We start from the raw sequence: 20323 nt of genomic DNA on the forward strand, positions 1-20323 counted from the left end.
ATCTTGCAGACATTTGCACAGAGATGAAGCTGGACTTCCTCAGCACACTGAGCCTCAGTGATATCAGAGTCTCTGTGCCGGACACAGACAAAGTTAGAGAAGCAGAAGATGATAGAAAATGGAGAGAGGAAGAAGGAGGAGGCAGAGAAACTTTGTTCCAGCTCAGGAAAAGATCGAAGAAGCGGCGTTCCTTCATGGAAACCGATTACACGTCCAGGGTGTCGTATCCAGAGCCAGATCCAGAGTCAAAGCAGGCCCTGGCTTCCAAGCGATGTCATAAAAAACATTTGGGAGAAGTCAGCGATGCCCAGATCCTCAGTTCAGATCCTGAACCTTCAGAGCAAACCAAGAATCCTAGCCCCACTGTCTCCTCACTTACTCACTCTGAAGGGGAACCTGCTCAGCTTGAGTCAAAGCCCATTCTGTTAACACTCTGCTCGCGTGCACCAGGTTTTGGTTCTCTTGATCAGCCTAGAGACCCAAAGCCTGCTCCCAAAACCAGGAAACAGGAAATGGAGATGGAACCTGACGCAATGGAGTCCAAATCGGTCACCGATCTGGTGAAATCAGTGTCTCCAACCATCACTGTTGTCCGCTGCCGTGTGGATCCAGACGGAAAGGAGAGTGCCGATCGGAGGGGTGACGGAAAGGAGGAAGGGGAGGGACAGGAGCAGGATAGGGAAGGGAAAGAGGAAGGGAAGCCGGAGTCAGCAGCTTTGACAGGGAATGGACCGTTCACTAGTCATATGTTTTTGCAAGAAATCACTAAACAGAAGATTAAAGAGGAGGAAGAGAAGAAAGAGGGAGTGGGAGCATACTCGTCTAGCTTAAAGAGACCACTTGTGGGTGTGCAGGCGCCACCAGAAATCCACATACTGTCTACATGTTTACCAGACGGGAATAAAAAGGGCAGTAACGGCCTTTTGGTGTCCAGTTTGATTGCACCAGAGGTGAAAGATGCAGAGGAATACATGCTTAAAGGCCCCTCATATTCACCACCACCACCCCCACCTTCATCCCCTCTACCCTCAGTACCAGTCCTTCACAAATCCCAGAGTGGCTGTCTAGTGAAGGAGGAAGAGGGCAGCGAGTACATGGAAATCCAAAACAAAATTACAGCTTCAGATTATATGGAACACAATCCCAAGACAAGCAATGACAAAGAACAGGCACACGTAAAAGTCACAAGCGTTAACGACGATGATGCCATCGGGGCTCTGACCATAAGCGATGAAGTTACAGACAGCACCACTTCTGACAATGTTTTTGATGATGATGATGATGAAGTGAGTAATTCACTGAGTGACAGGAGAGATGACAGGACTAAAGCTACAAAGTGTAGAGCTAAATCAGCAGGTCAAAGCGAGTCACAAATCAAGTCTCACACAAGAATTCATTCTGATTATACTCGTGCTATAAACTCAATTACAGCAAAGCTCGGAGCTGCAACAAGCGCCACGTCTCCTACTTTTAATTCAGGTGTTGGATTGAAAAGCGAGATCACATTTCTCAGTGCTTTAAATCAAACCGTGGATAAACCCAGAAGTGAAACCCAAAGTGCTGAAGATAAAGAAAGTTTAGTTAGTTCTAAGTTAGAAAAAACTAGCATGGCTACAATCACCGATCTCGCTAAACAACCTACTTCTCCGACTCATTTCCTCTTCCAAACCTGTTCCCCTGCCATCATGGGCCGATTATCTGCATCAACGCTTAGGGGGAAGATTCAACAGCTGCCTCTTTATTTATCACGATCTCAAGAGTCTCTCAGTCAACCCGGGATTGGGAACGTGGCCCAGAGTCCTGCTGAGGACAACACCAAGGAAGAAGCAGAGGTCACCATTAAAGTAACAGACGTTAATGATGTCAAACAAAATGCTGACTTAGAAGTTGGCAACACTGCGGAGTCTGTAGAGTCAGATGATTCGGATACAACGGTCACAGGATCAGAGGTGGACGGGGAGTTTTTTGTAGAGCTAACATCAGCAAAGAGTTTTAATTCAGGGACAGAGGTGAAGGAGGAGGTCAGCTCTGACCTGCCTGTTCAGACTGAGCCTAAGCCCCAACATCGAAATTTGTTGTACTCTGGATCTGATAAGGACACACCAGGACCAATAACAGAGCCCCCAGCCTCCATAGTGAGCCAACTCCAAAGAGATGCCGCAGGTTTAAAGATGGACACTCCTGGTCCCATAAAAGACTCTCCAGAACCAAACTCCAAAGTCACAAGTCCAGATGCAGACGTACCAGGTTATAAAATAACCAATCGATCACCTTCCATCCCTCCTGCAATCGTGGTGACCACAGAGAATCTAAATGGGCCCAGGCTTCCTTTTCAGCCACAGAAAATAAGAAGGACAAGTAGCGACAGGCCTTTAATGGATCTTTGTAGACCTTCAGAGAAAGTTTCAGGCTCACCAAAAACACCTCCTTCAGGCTGCAGAGTATTCACTATCTGTGAGGATCCAACAGAGACAAAGGCCCAGGCCGAGGTGGTGTCTGCTCCACCTCTGAAGTCAGAGTTTGGATGTGGTTCTGTGCTATCTTCTGGATGCGAGTCGATCGTAGAGGGGGTGCAGGTGCCACTGGATGCTTGTGGTTGCCCAGCTGTTTACACAAACTGCTTCGGCAGCGAGGACAGCTTCGATGATGAGCTGACGGTCTACGAGTTCTCCTGCCGCACACAGAGCAGCGGAGTAACGCAGACTTCTGGGGCAGGTCTTCCTCTAATGAGCTCTTCCCCTGTTCCCTCCTTTCTTTCCCCTACGTCCTCCCATTCCCCCTCTTTTCCTCGTTCCATTCTTTTCTCCTCTTCTACCTCTGAGCTCAGCCCTCTCCTCTCGCCTCTCTCCGACACCTCTGACCCTTTCACTTCTCAAACGCACAAGGACACCATGAGTCGGCTGGGTCAGCAGCGCTACCCAGAACCTCCCACGGGTTTCCAAGTACTCCGCTTAGATGTAGACCAGCTTCTTTCCATTCTAGAAAGTAGCAATGCTGACCGATCTATAGGAGGACACAGAGCTCGTCACCCAAGAGAAACGTGCCCTGCTCACTTTACAGAGAACAAAAGGGTGCTCCAGATGGAAGCACGGCGGCTGATGTCAGGCTGCCAAAAGGTGGTGGGGATCGGACAGAGCCCAGAGGAGATGCTTCACTCTCTGGCCAACAGTTTCCGGACCCTGGTGGAGCTGGCAGGCGTGTGCCTCTGGTTTTCTGGGTGCGACAGGTGCGACCGGAGGAACGCAGAGGCCGTCGCAGGTCTGGCAGATGTGGCCCGCTCATTCAGGGACTTCTGCCTGGCAGCGGAGCGTGCCAGCAGCAAACGCAGCTGCCAGGACCTGAGCACCAAGCTGCTAGCCAAACAGTGCACAGCACTCACCGCCTCAGTCTTCTGCCTCACTCAGCTGTTCCGCACCCTAACTGCACTCTGAGGCGACCACAGCCCTTCAAGAAATTACCTTCAGCCTTGCGACCTGTGGCGTTCAACTCCACATCCGTGAGGTCACCAGTGAGCTCACAGCTGCTGTAGGTGTGGATAAGTGTGACCTGGGACTCTTGGCTTGCGGTGCTGTTCCTAGGAAGCTCAAAAAACTGGGGCCGGTTAACAGTTTTTTTTCTGGTTATCAAGGCAGAGATCGCCGAGGCGCATGTGGTGACTGACTAGCTGTGCACGTACTGTACCAAACAAACCAGATGGATAGCCAAGAGCCAGACTGTAGAGTGCTGCAAGCTTGCATTCCAATATCAAAGCTGATGTACTTGAATGTATTCTATGTTATTATCTGTTTGTTTATTTATTGATTGGTTTATTTAATGAGATACTGCAGTTTGGAAGAAAGGAATGTCAAGGAATAAATATGGAAATGTTTACAGTCATAGACAGAGGAGCAGTGGTGTGTCAAAGTAGTGGGCCTTTTTCACACATGCACAAGCACACATGTAATCGATTCAGAGTAACTCTGACTCATCCATTCATACACTGGCCTTTTATTCAACAGACTGACCATTTTAACTCTTCTGATCATCTGACTGCAGTTTACGGATTCTTATATACTGTATCTTAATAGGACGTCAGTGAAGACTTTTTCTGAATGTTAATGTTTACAAAACCAAAAACTAGTGTGGGACATGATTTGATGATTTCAAGCCTGAAGCCATTTGCTGTTTTATAAACCTAGTAGTGGAATGCTCATGTATGCGCGTTGCAGGATTTTATGAAACGGCACATTGAGTTTTTTGTCCTTTTACACCAACATTTGATAGGATCTGTGGAAACGTCAAAGATTCTCAACATTTTCTTTCATTTATTTTCTCTTTGACTGAAACCTTCCAGTGCATGGTGACGTTACCATTACAGCTCCTTGCATTTATTTCCATATATTAATTTATTTTTGTATATTCCACAACAGTCCGCAGGCTACAGAAGATACTTATCAATAGGTATTTATGGTGTGTGACAGTTCTTGAGTTTCTGATTGCTTTCAAGATTATAAAAACCATCACACCTCTGCTTGAGTTCTGAGGATGAAGAAAAACGACTGTCCCTTATACTAAGTGCATTATTATGAATTTCCCAGTATGACTACAAGTACTACTTGACCAGTGACATAACTTGGCCACAGAATGCAGTATTGTTAGCTTTTTCAGCCTTTGACACATTATGTAGGCCGGTCAGACCCAGTGATTGGTTCACAGCCTCTTCTTAGTTTTCTTTAAAATTTGACACGAAAATTATGTAAAACGCTGATTTGTGGATAAGCTGCTGTATGGCAGCATTTTCACTGGGAATGTTTAACAGTTAAAAGGCTCGACACACAAGACCTGCATGTTCACTGCAGAAATAACCATCAAAACTCGTTTCACCACTTCAGTTCAGGGGATACAGTAAACTGCAAACGGTGTTTCTTTTTATGATAGCAGCCAAAACGCTTTTATTCACATTACTGTTTTGTTTCATTAGGTTCCAATAAGATATTTTCCTGTATTATTTTTTCCAGTTTGCAGAGAAGAATGGGTTTAGTTTTACCATTATCTCCGTGTGGACGTTTCCCTAAAAGTAATGATGGAAAACCTTTTTTTTTTTTAAGTCCTCTGTGCTCACGAAGCATGCTGTTATAATCCATAAAATGCATTGTTATCTCTTCAGGGATTTTATCTGTGAATGACGGATAGATGAAGTCTGTGCTTGCTTTGTAATGCTCAATTCCCACCATTAAAAACTATGTTATGATCTTTTCATGATTCCTTTTATTGTTCATCCAATATCATCTTTGCTGAGTCAGACAGACAATGCAACAGGGGTGCAAACTCTGAGAAGGCGAGGGTGTCCAGATCAGCTTTCTCTCTCGTCCTCCTCAATGCAATATTAGAAGGATACCTTTATGATACTAACTATTAGTAATAAGTAGAGATGGACCGATCCGATATTACGTATCGGTATCGGTCCGATACTGACCTAAATTACTGGATCGGATATCGGAGAAAAATAAAAAATGTAATCCGATCCATTAAATATCACGAAAGCACCTCACAAAACTTGCAACACGCCGTAACTCACCTCAGAACGTTAGCAGTCGGAGCAGTATGCATCACGTGATAGAGCAGCTGTGGCATGCGGGACCTGTCGGTGGTCTGGATAGCATTTGGAGCTTCGCTAGCAACCCGGCATTTCATCTCCGACAAAGTTATCCCCGAGAGAAGTAAAGCAAGTGTGTAAGTCCATCTCTGAATGTTTGTAAAGCATTCCTGCGTTAAGCTTAACAAGCGATATATGGAGCGACTGCCTCTTCTTGCTGCTACTTCAATCGTGAAACTGCTTAAATGATCAGCTGATCGGCTTTTCTGTCGCGAGTCCGTCTCTCTTGTTTGTTTTTGGCCCACTTTGCACCAGAAAGAGGAAACCAGCGGCTGAACAACAGCAGAACGTTTAAGCTTGATAAGCTGTTGTTAGAATTTATTTAATATTTCTTTCTACACCAGGATCTTTTTCTACGTAGCTGACGCTGGTAACTGTGCAGGGGCGGATCTAGCAAAGTTTAGCCAGGGGGGCCGACAGGGCATTAACAGGGAAAAGGGGGCACAAAGACATACTTTTCTTTCTTACTCTCATTTAAAATGTCGAGCTTTTAATAAATAATTATCTGACACCCAAAGTTTTAATTTGATGTAAAATGAATAGAAGTCCATTACTGTATATAGTGACTATTAAGTCTAATATATACCCTAGTAAGCTATAGTACTTTTTACTTTGGGAAGGTACCATCTGTGCAGTCTGCAATTTTGTTGAAGAAAGATGTTGAATCTATTTAATATTTCTTGAAAAATAATTGATTTCTGTGCATTTTCTTTCACACTGCATCAAATTAAGGTTGATTACGTCGATTAAGCATCATGAGGTGGCGCGTGAGGGGTGGTTCCTTATTTTTTATTTATTTATTTTTGTTGTTGCTGGGAGTTGGAACCCTATTAGTTAGGTTGCTTAATATTTACGCTAAGTACTCTTTAAAATACCAGAATAGGGAGGATGGTGTAGGTCTAAGTTTATTAGATTGATCAGTATTGCTGAACTATGAAATATTTTTTTTGTATACAGGTATAACAGAATAGCTTTAGTGTAGTTGTTGTTTTAAACTTGAGTATGAACTTGCAGACTTGCAAAATGCAGCAAGATATTTTAAAAAACAGTTTTGTTGATTAAAAAACACTATATCGGATTCATATCGGTATCGGCAGATATCCAAATTTATGATATCGGTATCGGTATCGGACATAAAAAAGTGGTATCGTGCCATCTCTAGTAATAAGCACTGGCAGCTCTTGTGGTAAGAAAACCAACTTTTGAAGATGAAAAAAGTGGACTCCCCCCTCCTGTGGGTCACAGTGGTTTGGTCCACTCTCTATATCCTTAATCAAAAAGGTGACGTTAGAACAAGGGACAGTATTTACATTCACCACTCAACAGATTAAAACGGTTATAACTATTCTGCATTTTTTTTCTTGGCTGCATTACTTCAAAGTTGAATCTTGTATATTATAGTGTGACCATATTGTTAAGATGCAGCTGCTTAATTCATGTTTCTATATCAGGAAAGAGGAACAGCTGAACATAACACAAACAAAGATAATAAAGAAGAGGGAAAAACAGAAAGTTGAACTAAACTGGGAAAATAATAAAATTAGGGAAAAATCAATCGTCATAGTTCAGTGTGCACATATGAAAGAGACTGGAGATGCTGTGGGATCTGTCACATGTGCTCAGAGTGAACCTGCTCTCATCTGTGACGACAACAAGGCGCCAGTGGCAGTCCTGCCAGTTCTGATGTTCTCTGGCGAATGTCAGTTGATCTGTACCGTGCTGGGCTGTGAGCACGTCCCTCTGAAGCAGGGATGGCAATTATATTTCCCAAGAGTCCACATGAGAAACTGGGATTGTTGTGGAGGGCCCCACGTTGAGTCCTGATTTCTCATACAGCCTCTTGGGGAAATTAATTCCCCGCCCATGCTCTGATTCCATGCTCACAGATTCTGTTTCTAACATTTCCACCAAATACATGCACATGGGTTCTCACTGGAGGTCATTCTGTGGGACCCTCGTAATCATCTTCCTCTTCCTTCTTGAACAGAGGAGTAAATACTGGGCCTGCTGCTGGACTGATGCCCTCTACACACATGTGATGGCTTATCTCTGACGCTGTGCTGGGTGCTGGGCTAGCTGAATACACCATCTCAAGCTACAAAGACACTTTTAAAAAAAGCAAATCTGAAAAAAAGACTTTAATTTTCACCACAGCAGGTAAAAATGGATCCACAGTGGTCTGACTGACATCACTGAAGTTTAACTGACTTTGTGTTATAGGATACTGTGATGATTACATGTTGTCCTAACCTCTTTTTTTAAACAGGTGTACAATATATTTGAAAGGCAAAAGACAATAAAATCATGTGACTAAAAATCTAAAGGTTTTCCAAAAGGAAGTACTGAGAGATTTCACCCTGCAGACGCTTAATTCTGTCATTTCGGTTTTCTCTGTCACATCACATTTTTCAGGCTTTGCGGTCAGCAGCGACACAGCTGGTGGCATTAAATAGTTTTAGCACTAGAGGGCGGCAGTGCCACCTGATACTGTGTCAGCGCCTCAGGCACGAAGGCATGAGCAGAAACTAAACAAGCTGCTGCGTTTCTTGAGATTTCCCTGAGATTTTTTAAACCCAAATAAACAGAAGTTTAACAATTCTACAAACCTGCTGATAGAGATCATGTGACATGATTGAAAAGACCACATCTACTGCTGTAGTCACCTTAGTCATCAGATCATATGTTGTCTTAACCAGGGGCGATTTTAGCCTATTTTTGGGGGTGCTTCAGCAGCGCCCTTGCTGCCAGAGCGATGGTGGCTGAGCGGAGGTGGAAGTGCCTGGCTTAAAACAGGACATATTAACTGCATTTAACCTTCAGTTAGACAGATTTGCCAACCTCAAGGTGACACGGTGTCTCCATTTTTCTAATCTTTTAATAATATTTTGTACATTTCAAGGACTCTTCTATTTTTGGAGTGTATTTTTATGTATCTGTATTATGTTATACATACACTTTAAAAGTGAATCTCTGTCCAAAAAATGCACTCAGTTTACTTTTTACTCACTATGAGCATCATTCATTATTCTCCCGCAGTAATTAACGTTAGGATATGTATTTTTTTTTTTAATTCCAATACATTTTTCTTTTGCTGTAGTAGTCTTTAGCAGCATTTAAATAACCTTTATCAGATTTGATGGTTTTGTTACAGACTTTTCAAAAAAGTGTTTTGCTTTTCTTTCACAAATGTGGGGATTAAATTGTGTTAAAGTGTACAAAACAGTGATGTCATGTTTTGTGACGAGGACCCAGGCACAGAGAGACTTGATGAATTTAAGAATCTTATGATTTAATAAAGAAATTCGCAGACTTGCACAGAGAGGGTAAAATTATGATGACTGATAATGGAGATGAAGACAACAGACGATGACAGGGAGGAACAGGGGTTTAAATGCACCAAGGAGACAGTCAGAGGGAACTCGGGACAACTGGAGACATTTAAGGATGCAGGGACTGACAGAGACAGGGAAGAAGTCTCATCGTGACGAGTAAAGTTTACCTTGCCTGGACGGGCAGCTCTCTGGGTGCTCAGCACCCCCAAGCCTCTGATCCTAGAATCGCCCCTGGTCTTAACCCTATTTATCACAATGACAAAAAAATAACCAAACACTACTTAATTTATTGATTTGATTTTCGGCAAGCTAAGCTGCTTTTTGTGCACTCAGTCATGTTGCCAGTTAACTTGTTTAGTATCACTTACTTTTCCAGCGTTTTGCGTGCCATCCCAACTTTTCGGGGGGACTTATTCTTGTCTCAAACATGTTGTCAATTCCAAAATGAGCCAATATATATCATGAAATGGTAAAACATCTCAGTTTAAACAATTTTCAAACAGTTTTCTGTAAATAAAATATGAATAAAGTGAAATATTGTTTATATTTTACACAGAGTTCCAGCGTCTTTGGAACTGGGCTTTGGTCTGGATCCTTAATACAGAGGAAACTTAACTTCGAACAGAGTTTTGGATGATGTTTGGTTGCTCCTACCATGAAGAACAAATAATGTATGTAGCTCATCCTGTACCATTCAACTTATATCTGTCTTACTTCTGTGCAGACTACCTTTATGTACCAGCTGCAAGAGCAGTGTCTTTTGAAATCATTTGCTAAATGGTAAATGGCCTGTGTTTGTATAGCGCTTTACTTAGTATCTAAGGACCCCAAAGCGATTACTGTCTGCTAATGCATAGCCTCTGATGTGAAATCCAATAATAGCCCAATTGAAGTGTTTGGATCTCTGCTGATGTTTATAGTGATATGTTTGACACTTAAAATTCTGTGCTATATAAGCAACAATGAAAACGTGATTATGTATTTCTTTAAGTATTTTAAACAAAATTATCTCATTTGAATCTTTGCTGTGGCACAGCATAGAGAAGTAAACGTGCAGGGTGCAACACACATACAGGGTTCTTTCTGCATTACATCAAAAGGAAGCCAAGAGGACATTGATGGGTGTGTGTGTGTGTGTGTGTGTGTGTGTGTGTGTGTGTGTGTGTGTGTGTGTGTGTGAGAGAGAGAGAGAGAGAGAGAGAGAGAGCTGAGATCTTTAGTCAGCAGGCTGTTAAAATGACATTCACACACTTTTTCCATCAGCTTTGATACAATTGTTTTCATAGTATTCCGATTAAAATCCTTCATACGTCAATCAGCAGTTTCCCAGTTTGTTTGTTGTTGTTGTTTGTTTGTTTTTTGTCTCCATACATGTCTGCAGATATCTCCATGAAAATGGAACAGCTGTCTTTACAGTATGACAAGCCTTTTTTTTTTTTTACATTCTTCAGGACCATATTCGGCATTGGTCTCGTGATTCTGCTCGTGAGCGTGACGTGGCTGCAATGAAAGCAGAGGAAGACGATGTGGAATAATCTCACAAAAAGCCTGCCCGTATTTTTTTTAAAATAAACTCCAAAACATAAATCACACACTGTTGTTTTGAAGACGTTTTTATTTTAGCTTTGTTTGTTTGTTTTTGTAATAAAACACACTCATGTTTATCGTCAACAGCGTTTCCTAGACATTTACGTCACATATCGCGTCACGTTTCAGTGGAAGCACGAGGGGATTTCAGTGGATTTCTCCGCGTGGATCAAGCTGTGGGATATCTGCTGTGCCTGACATGTGTCCGTGACTGCAGGGGACGAGGCCGTAAATGGTGTCTGGGATCCAAGTCGGTTTAGAGCGTTTCGTTTCCTGGTCATGGAAGGTCTAGAACCGGTTACCGATTATTTAAGGGAAGTGAACGGACACTTGAATGAACTTCAGAGCTCCGGTGAAGGATGCTCTCCTCGCCGTAAGAGCACCCGTTGTTTGATCCCGCCGGTGTACTGGAATGAGCTGCTACAGCTTGTTAAACTGGCAGGACCGGTGGTAAGACGCATTATTGAGGCACTGAAAAATTATTTATTCCCAACAGTAAAGATGAAATTTTAAAAACCTGCTTCATTTTAAGCTAGTTCTGACCTGAGTGCAACTCCTGTAACAGTCTCGCAAATAAGACCTTTCCAATCTGGTTATGAAATGAAAAGTCAACACTCGGACATAAAGTCTTATTATTATTATTATTTTTTTTTTTTTTGCTTACTGAATGTTAAATCTTTTATAGCCTTCTGACATTCAGGCCTGAGTTACAACATGCTGCATACTGTTTAATGCTTTGATTCCACATAGCTGTATTAAAAATCAGCATTATAACTAGACTGTTGCACGTTTTACTAATTGAATGTGTTAAATCTGTTTATCAGAAAGTGGCAGGATCCTGCACGACAGAAGATAAAACACTAAAAATAGAAACTTTAACAAAATAATTTAAATTAAGTTAAATATCTCAATAAGAGACAAAGTGATGAAAATTATAAAATTCAAAAAGGTATAAAAAAAATAATACACATGCCTGCTTATTTCCCCTTAAATTATGCCACATTTCTGGGTGGTGCCCATCAAAAACTTAACAGCTTATTCTGCTATTGACTCGTGTTTTGAGTTTCTGGTACTCTAGATGCTGACAGTCGGGTGCCTGATTGAAGCCTGATTAGCAGCAGCTGTGAGGGGACAGTTGGTGTCTGCTCTAAGCCGGCCATGTTTGACTGATCTGGATAGGACCTGTGCCTTGAAGGGCAAATTCAAGCTGGTGGTCTGCAGAATCAGGTTGCAGAATTATTTAGAGTGAGCCCTAGTACCATCTCCAATATAACAGGGAATGGTATGAGAACGGTCATAGCGAAGCATTGCGACAATAAAGAAAAGATCCACTGAACACATTTCTTTGCTTTTTATGCAGTTTATTTATTGTAGTGGTTTACACATTACAGGCTAAAAGCCTAACAGGCTAAAGAGACACAAATCTGCCCTCTTTGGTGACCTGTTGTGAACAAGTTAGGAAAGTAAAAAAGAAAAAAAAATTAAACATCAGTCTGAAAATTGATAGTTTTTCAAGTTTCAGGCCAGCAGCATCAGCATGTTATTTTTCATATGTAAAAATGTATAACACTGTTTTAAACCACACGCTTGGTCATTTAAACACTAACCATAAACAAACACACTTGTACAGTCATACTTGCGTATACGCAAGTATGACTGTACAAGTGTACAAGTGAAATTTTCTTTCTGTGCTTCAATAAAGTATACTTTATTGAAGCACAGAAAGAAAATTTCATGTCACAACATTTTAACAGTTCTAAATTAAATTCTTGGCTCAAATAATCTTGGTTTGTCCTTACGTCGGTATTAAATGATGAATTTGACTTCTGGTGCCTTCCTAGAAGCCTGATCTGTGCGTTTAAAAATATATGATGTTAAAAAAGACGGCAAGAAGTTTAGAAGCGAGTATATCATGAGCTATTTCTGACTAATGAAAATTCTAATGAAACAGTTCTTCCTTATTTATTTATTTATGATCTGCTGGATAATAATGATGCGTTTGATTTTGTTTTCCCAGCTCATTTCTCAGCTGATGGTCTACATGATCAGTACAGTCAGTATGGTGTTCTGTGGTCACATGGGGAGAACTGAGCTTGCAGGAGTGTCACTAGCAGCTGCGGTAAGGAGACGCACGTGAGGCGTACGTCAGCTCTTTTCTGTCGCTGCCTTCTGTAAGTCTTCATTTGGATTCTGAACACATGCTTTTTTAAATGAATGTATCTATTTATTTGCAGGTGGTTAACGTCAGTGGTATTTCTGTTGGCACTGGTTTATCAGCAACTTGTGATACCCTGATATCTCAGGTTGGGGCCCATGTTTTTTAAACAACTTAACAAGGAGATTGTGGTATCAAGTTTGTTTTCCTGAACTGTTACTTTGTCATGTGATCAGTAAGTCTTTGTCTGAATGTTTCATGCAGACGTATGGGAGCGGTAACTTGAAGCGAGTCGGTGTGATTCTCCAGAGGGGAGTTCTGATTCTGCTGCTGGCCTGTTTCCCCTGCTGGGCCGTCCTCATCAACACTGAGCCCCTCTTACTCGCAGTGGAACAGAGTCCGGAGGTCGCCAGGTAAGTTCAACAGGAACAGCTAGAGCAGAATTAGACAAATTCATAATTATCATCTGTAAATGCACAATATATACTTTAAGTCAAAATCTGCACTACAGTAGAAGTAAAGCAGATGTGGTAGATCAAAAGATTTGCGACATTAATGTGCAGCTGACAAATCTGCAGCAACTCTGCAGGTCTTGCATGTCAAAATGTCTGAGAAATGTTTCAAGCACCTTTTTGAATTTAGGCCATAAAGAATCAAATCAGTTTTGTAGGCAAAGAGCACTTGTAATCACACCTGCATTGTAGATATGTAGTTTTTTCACACATTGTGTTTGTCTCTCTGGCCTGAAGTCTCGCCCAGATGTATGTGAAAATCTTCATGCCTGCTCTCCCGGTGAGTTTGATGCATTCAGTTTTCCCTCATGATCCTGTGTGTGAACGCACAAGCTAATGGTGGAAGCTATCAGTAAAATCAGAGAATGTCTAAAAGGGAGAACACCCACTCTGAGCACTTCCTGTTTCGTAAGGGACACTTGCGAAATCATCCAAAATGAACCGGGCCTTAGGGAGGTGAACCACAAAAATGGAACTCTATTTTTTTTAAATGAGCTGTCTCAACGATCCACACAAGATTTGCCTTACTGTTGAACCCATGACATACATGAAACAAACGTAAAATAAAATATGTCAACAATATTAGTCAAACAGAACATAAGTTGCAGTTTACTGATCTTATATCACCTCCTTGATTGTATGTATCAGTTTTAAAATTTTAATAGCTATCCAATTAAAGTTTTTAAACACATTACAAAGTAACAATATACAAAGTTCTTAGAAACAATAGTTACAATCGGCAATCATACAAGAATCAACAGATGTGTTCAAAGACAAAAAAATGTTCAAACTTTTTGTCTGTTTTCTATCTCCAGGCTGCTTTTATGTACCAACTGCTTGGGAAGTATCTACAAAATCAGGTCCAGTATCCTAACATAAGACATGTATGACATTCATGACATGTAACAAAGTTAAGTTTAAATGGAAAACGTTTTGCTCTTCGTTGCAGGGAATTATGTGGCCTCAGGTTATAACTGGAGCAATTGGAAATGTCTTCAATGTTGTCATCAACTACGTCTTCCTCTATCCCCTGGAGCTGGGTGTTGCGTGAGTTTTTTTTTGTTTGTTTTTTGTTTTAATCACTTTTGAATGATAAGTGGTTAGAAGGGTGCAGATATGTGTCTTTAAGTGTTTCACAGGAATGGTGTGTTAAAGCTTTAAAACAAAAACAAAAAAACAATTATTTAGTGATTTAGATTTTGAACCTGAGAGTCCATCACATAGTTCCAGTGGCACATCTGGACATTTCTTAGATTAGCAAAGACAGTGAAGTATAACTGTGCTCAAAACTGTAAACCTATTGATTCTGATAGATCCCTGACTTTTACTCAGGTATACTTACAGTATAGAATCCTTCCAGTTGATCTAATCTGGCAAAACCATAAAATCATAAAAAAAAAAATGTGCAGGAGAAGAAAAAACTCAAAGCAATTATGAAATGTTATTTTAAGACTGTCTAATTTAACTGCTTTTGTGGACGCTTTGTACATGTTTTAATCTTGATATTTTCCATTCATACTGTGTCGTTATATTTCTTAATAAGTGCCTACTTCTATTTTTGGTCACTTCTTCTGCTCATGGTACTACTGAAGTGGATCTGCAGCAGCCAATGCCATGTCACAGTATTTGCTGGCTTTGTTCCTATGTGCTTACATCTGCTGGAAGGGTCTACACAAAGCCACATGGGGAGGTCAGTTTTCTTGACCACAGCGTGATCTTCGAGTGAATGTTTAAAAAGCTGGCCGTCTTTTAATGGTGTTTGTTTTGTTTTTTTCTTCAAACTTCTGCTGCAGGTTGGACGCTTGACTGTCTGCAAGAGTGGGGTCTCTTCATCAAGCTGGCTATTCCCAGTATGCTCATGATTTGCTTGTCCTGGTGGATATTTGAAATCGGAGGATTCCTGGCTGGTGTGATAAGTGAGGTTGAGCTGGGAGCTCAGTCCATAGCATACCAACTCTGCATTGTAGCTTATATGGTAACTTTTTTTCATTTTTACCTTTCCTGTTTTTGGAGAGACTATTTCATCCATCCATTTATTTTCTATTGTTTTCATGAAACAGTGAAATTAATAACCTTAATAACCCCATTAATAACCTTTTAAATTAATCTTAGCTATAAAAATGCTTTAAAATATCTTAATAATCCTTCATAAGAACATATTTTATAAAAAGATTATAACAAAAAAATCTTTGTATAATCTATACTTGAGAAGAAGGACTTTGATCCCTTTAAGCATGACCACCATACAACTCTGTATTCCTGATGAATAAAGGACAATGAATGTGGGATTGTAAAATCAGTGACTGTTCACCTGCTGCATGGTTTACTTCCAGTTTGTGCAGCACACTGCACATGCTCATCAATGCTCACCACTCCAAGGGAACATTGTTGGATTATATGCAATGCAGCGCTGCAGCCCAGGAAAACTACCAGCCTTATTGGCAGTTTCCTTCTGTTCTTCTAATGAAGTTGGCAGTAGTTGCTTTGGTTTCTTTGTGTGTTTCTTCATGTGTGTGTGTGTTTGTGTTGTCTTCATCCTAATGGCAGTTTTATTTGAGCTTGTGCAAGTTTACACTACAACAAATCAGACTGGCTCTAGCATCTCTTGTTGTTTTCGTCTGTTTCTAATCTTTGTGCTAAGATAACGAGCTTCTAGCTCTACTTTTGAACTTATCATACCAATGTGGTAGTGGTGCCATGTCCCTTTAAACTAACTTTAATGAGATCATTTATTTTCATGAAATTCAATACTTCACATTATCACTGTGTAAATACATATCTTTTCACAGAGCCCACTGGGATTCTCTGTTGCTGCCAGTGTGAGAGTTGGAAATGCTCTTGGTGCAGGAAATCCAAAGCAGGCCGTGCTATCGTGCAAAGTCTCTATCATCTGTGCATGTAAGAAACGAGTAATCTTAAAAAGAAATAATTGAAAGCAAACGGCTGGTTATCAACACGTATGCAAACAGTCCCTGAAAACACAGGTCGTGTCTTCACCTTCTCTCTTTGAAATTTCTACATGTGAGCTGTTCTCTCACGCTGTGCATTTTACTTTGTTTGTGCACCACAGTGGCAGTTGCCTGTTTGGTTGGGGCTTTCATCATCTCTACCAAGAACGTCATTGGCTACATTTTCACCTCCGAGCAGTGAGTGCACTCACAGACACACACTCAGTTTTACTTTGTTGCAGACACCATGGATGTCTAGCTGAGTCTGTGATGTTACACAAGTCCATTCAGACTATTATACATTATCTGTGGTCATCGTCTTCATGTTGATGCACAACGGTGATCTGTGACTGTTTAATGTTTAGCAGGTAGGTCCCTTTAACAAATCCTTCAGTTTATAGTTAGTGTTCATCCTGTGAGGCACCCAGACTTCAAATACAGTGATGTGAAAACGTTTTTGCCTCCTTCCTCATTTCCTATTCTTTTTGTATATTTGTCACACTTAAATATCTCAGCTCATCAAACAAATTTAAGTGGTAGACAAAGATAACACAAACACAAAATGCAGTTTCTAAATGATGGTGTTTATTAAGGGGGAAAAATCCAAACCTACATGGCACTAAGTGGAAAAATTAATTGCCCTCTCCTGTTATAGCATAAATTAACTGTGGTGTATCACATCTTTGGTTTAATTCCTCTAGCAACACCCAGGCCTGATTACTCTCACACCTACTCTCAATCAAGAGATCACTTAAATACGACCTGCCTGACAAAGTGGCAGATATCATGCCGCGATCTAAGGAAATTCAGGAACAAATGAGAAACAAAGCAACTGAGATCTCTCAGTCTGAAATAGGCTATGAAGCCATTTCTGAAGCTGTGGGACTCCAGAGAACCACAGTGAGAGCCCTTATACATAAATGGCAAAAACATGGCACATTGGTGAACCTTTCCAGGAGTGGCCGGCCAACCAAAATTATCCCAAGAGCCCAGCAAAAAGTGTGGTGGCACAAAACACTAAATCTTCCTAATGTGTGAAGCACGGTGGAGGTGCTATTATGCTTCGAGGCTTGTTCTCTCGGGGGCCAGAGGCCTTTTAAACAATTCCAACTTAATTAAAAGCAGATTTATAGGAGAATGTGACAGGGGTGAAGCATGAGCTGAATATTGTAAAGATGATGGCAAGATGATGACTGAAAGCATATAGGGGTTTTTGAAAATCCAAGTCAGAGTGCTGATTTTAACCCAACTGAAGCCAATCCTGTGGCATTCCCCGAAAATGACTGTTTAATTATAACAATTATTTATAAACTGGGAGACTTGACACAGTAGCCATCCTTGCAATTGTGGAAATCCTACAAGTGGTTCAAGTAAATGTCTGTAACTAGTTTTGAGATTCTTGCTCCAAAGGGAGATTCAACAATTTACTAAATGAAAGAGATCAGTTGCTTTTATGAGCAGTGTGAGTGGTTACTCGGTATATTCAATAAACACTCGAGACTGTCTATTTTTGGTTTTTTCAAATTGCCTTTATCATTAAGTACCTGGGCTCAACCATGAATAACTGGACCTTAGACGAAGATTGGACAATTTCAAGGAATCAAGGAAGGAAAACTAACACTTAATAATAAACTATATTGCCACTTTTTTAATTATGTTTAATGTTATGGTCTTACTAAATAATTAAGTCAAGCAGCTGAAGCACGCTCAATAAACTCCGCAGTGAGGAATAACAATGTCAGGTTCAAATGCAGTTTGACTGCTGCAGTTGAACTTGTTCCTTTTATTGGTTTGCTGACTAGAGATAGATGTTACATTGAAAGCATGAATATCAATTTAAAGTATGTTTCTAAAAACCCTTTTAAAGGTCTTATTTCTATATCTTTATAGAGACATCATTCAGAGGGTTGCTGATGTCATGCTTATATTTGGATTCATGCACATCTGTGATGCCATTGCGGTGAGAAATCATGCAGAATAACCATTCACAAAGCACGTGAGACATCCGCATGACCAGTGTTTGATACTTGCAGGGCGTGGCTGCAGGTGTTCTTAGAGGTGTGGGGAAACAGCTGATTGGTGCTTTGTGTAATTTTGTTGCATTCTACTTCATTGGCTTCCCCATTGGTGTGTCCCTGATGTTCGCAGCAAACATGGGGATTGTAGGTAAAACCAAACTGTGTGTGTGTGTGTGTGTTACTCTGTCTCAGAGGATTTGTTTAGCAGCTTTCAGGAACTTTTTTTTTTTTTTTTTTTTTTTTTTTTGATCGGTGACAGGACTTTGGACAGGACTTGTCATTTGCCTCTTACTTCAGATGATATTTTACGTCACTTTTTTGTGCAAACTTGATTGGAAAAAGGCTTCAGAAGATGTGAGTAGCTACATCAGTTGCTTTAAGTTTAAAGCTTTCTTATTTGAAGCTAAAATGTACAATCAGTGTCTTTGATGTCTGTGATCAGGCTCTTGTGAGAGCAGGGGTTCACATCACAAAGGAAAATGCAACAGCTGAGCTGGAACACTCAGGTAAGAACTGGTAATAAGAAACAGTCTTGCTTTGAGGCTCGCATGAACGTTTTGGGTTAATCTCAAATACTCTCTCTCTCTAACTGCCCCAAACCTCTAGATTCACATCAGAGTCAGGCCCAGGTCAGTGGAGCTGAGTCTGCGTGTTTGAGTGCTGAGGGAGGAAACACAGACCCAACTGTAGCCAGTTCAGGCAGTAGAGCCTTCACCACCACCACAGTGGGAGATGTTCTGTCTGTACCACAGTTGGCTGTATGGCGTGGTTTGGCATTAATAATCATGATCATCATCCTTCTTGCTGGAATAATCATCAGTCACTTTCTAATGAAGCTGTTAAAATGATGGATTTTTGAGTGTCATAGGGCTGCTCATCAGCTTGACCATACTGAGAATCTACTCCAGTCTTCAGCTCTGTGCAGCTTCCAGAAACTCTTTGATTTCCTGGTCTGCAGCCCTCTCATATTTTCTTTACTGCACACCAAAAGAGCGGATGCTAACGTCAGGCCAAATTCACATTTAGAATTTCTTGTATCAGGTATCAAAACCCAAAGACTGTATACAAAAGATGGATGATGCTTTCAGGTCTGAAATGTGATACCTAAAGTGTGATACCTAAAGTGTCTTACATGTGCATTCTCTATAACAGACAGCAGCAAGCAATTCTTCTGCTTGTTCTGCTTGCCCCAGTAAACATTTTCTCACCTGTGGCTCTGTCACAGGTGTTACATCTTATTAAATACAACATCATGTTCACTTAGGAAATTATGGTCCCATTAGCATCGCAAAGGAAAAAGGCAGTTATGCACTTCACTGTATGAGTATACAGTCTCACTTGGTTTCTTAGTGAGTCACCACTCAGTCCTTCTGTCAGTTTTCAAAACACGAAGATTGCAAAGGCTAAAATGTGAAGCTCTGAGTAACTTGTTTACTATCCAACAAGGGGCATCCAGCATCCAATTTTAGTATGCAGTCTATGAGGAAATCTGCTGAGTGAGTGAGTGAGTGAGTGAGTGAGTGAGTGAACTATTAATTGTAAGCAAATGGAAAATGTGTATTTTCTGGGTGGAAACAAGGAACTTAAACGTCCACCAGTAACATTTTATGCCAGCATTTTTCACGAGAACAAACATTTCACTGCACAATGTCTTCTTATATCTTCCTTTTGCTTCAAAAGACCATACTATGGACTTTTTTTTTTTTAAATAGATGTATCAGAGAGATCTTTATTTTCATGATCGGTTTAGGCTTTAAACGAATAGATGAAGGTCTGTTTAGTCAGTGTTGAGACTTTGCTGAACAAATACATTTTTGAGTCATCTGCCATTCTTTTCTATTTCCTCTGTTGTTTTGATGTTTTTGAGTTCCTTCTGTTGGAAATCTGAAAATAAAGAGTTTACTGTTTAATAGTGAAGCATTAAACAATCACAAACTTGTAGCCATACTGGGTGGCTTTTAAGTGTGAGCGTGTATGAATAAATAACTCCTGAACAAAAAGAGGCTTTTCATGAAGCAAGCTTCAAAAAGTTGGCTTATGTAGGGAAATTCCACATTAACAGCAGCTCCATAAAACCCATTTAGAAATGACTGTAGGTCATCAGTCTCATCTCTGGGACAAACAGAGGTCTCATCA

General features: G+C 40.8%; 2 protein-coding genes across 3 annotated transcripts in view; both read left to right on the forward strand.

Moving 5' to 3' along the window:
• Nucleotides 1-5234, forward strand: part of frmpd1a (FERM and PDZ domain containing 1a) — a 51115-nt gene extending 45881 nt beyond the window's left edge. For both annotated transcript variants that reach the window (XM_085277929.1, XM_085277928.1), the window contains exon 16: nucleotides 10-5234. In XM_085277929.1, coding sequence (XP_085134055.1) covers nucleotides 10-3431 — 3422 coding nt within the window. In that variant the 3' untranslated portion in view covers nucleotides 3432-5234. The remainder of the gene's footprint in view (nucleotides 1-9) is intronic.
• A 4991-nt stretch (nucleotides 5235-10225) lies between these two features.
• Nucleotides 10226-20188, forward strand: LOC146573257 (multidrug and toxin extrusion protein 1-like). The gene is made up of 16 exons (XM_085277932.1): nucleotides 10226-11004; nucleotides 12572-12673; nucleotides 12789-12857; nucleotides 12974-13122; nucleotides 13459-13501; nucleotides 14037-14081; nucleotides 14171-14268; nucleotides 14814-14911; nucleotides 15015-15196; nucleotides 16011-16119; nucleotides 16292-16367; nucleotides 18060-18129; nucleotides 18203-18335; nucleotides 18447-18541; nucleotides 18630-18693; nucleotides 18794-20188. Exons 1-16 carry the CDS (start codon nucleotides 10834-10836, stop codon nucleotides 19033-19035), a joined length of 1746 nt encoding a protein of 581 aa, XP_085134058.1. The 5' UTR covers nucleotides 10226-10833; the 3' UTR covers nucleotides 19036-20188.
• Nucleotides 20189-20323: the final 135 nt, after the last annotated feature.

Source organism: Mchenga conophoros, linkage group LG6 (genome assembly GCF_057382185.1).
Source record: "Mchenga conophoros isolate Kocher_MC1m ecotype Shallow Benthic linkage group LG6, M_conophoros_male_GT1.1, whole genome shotgun sequence".
Lineage (NCBI taxonomy): Eukaryota > Metazoa > Chordata > Actinopteri > Cichliformes > Cichlidae > Mchenga > Mchenga conophoros.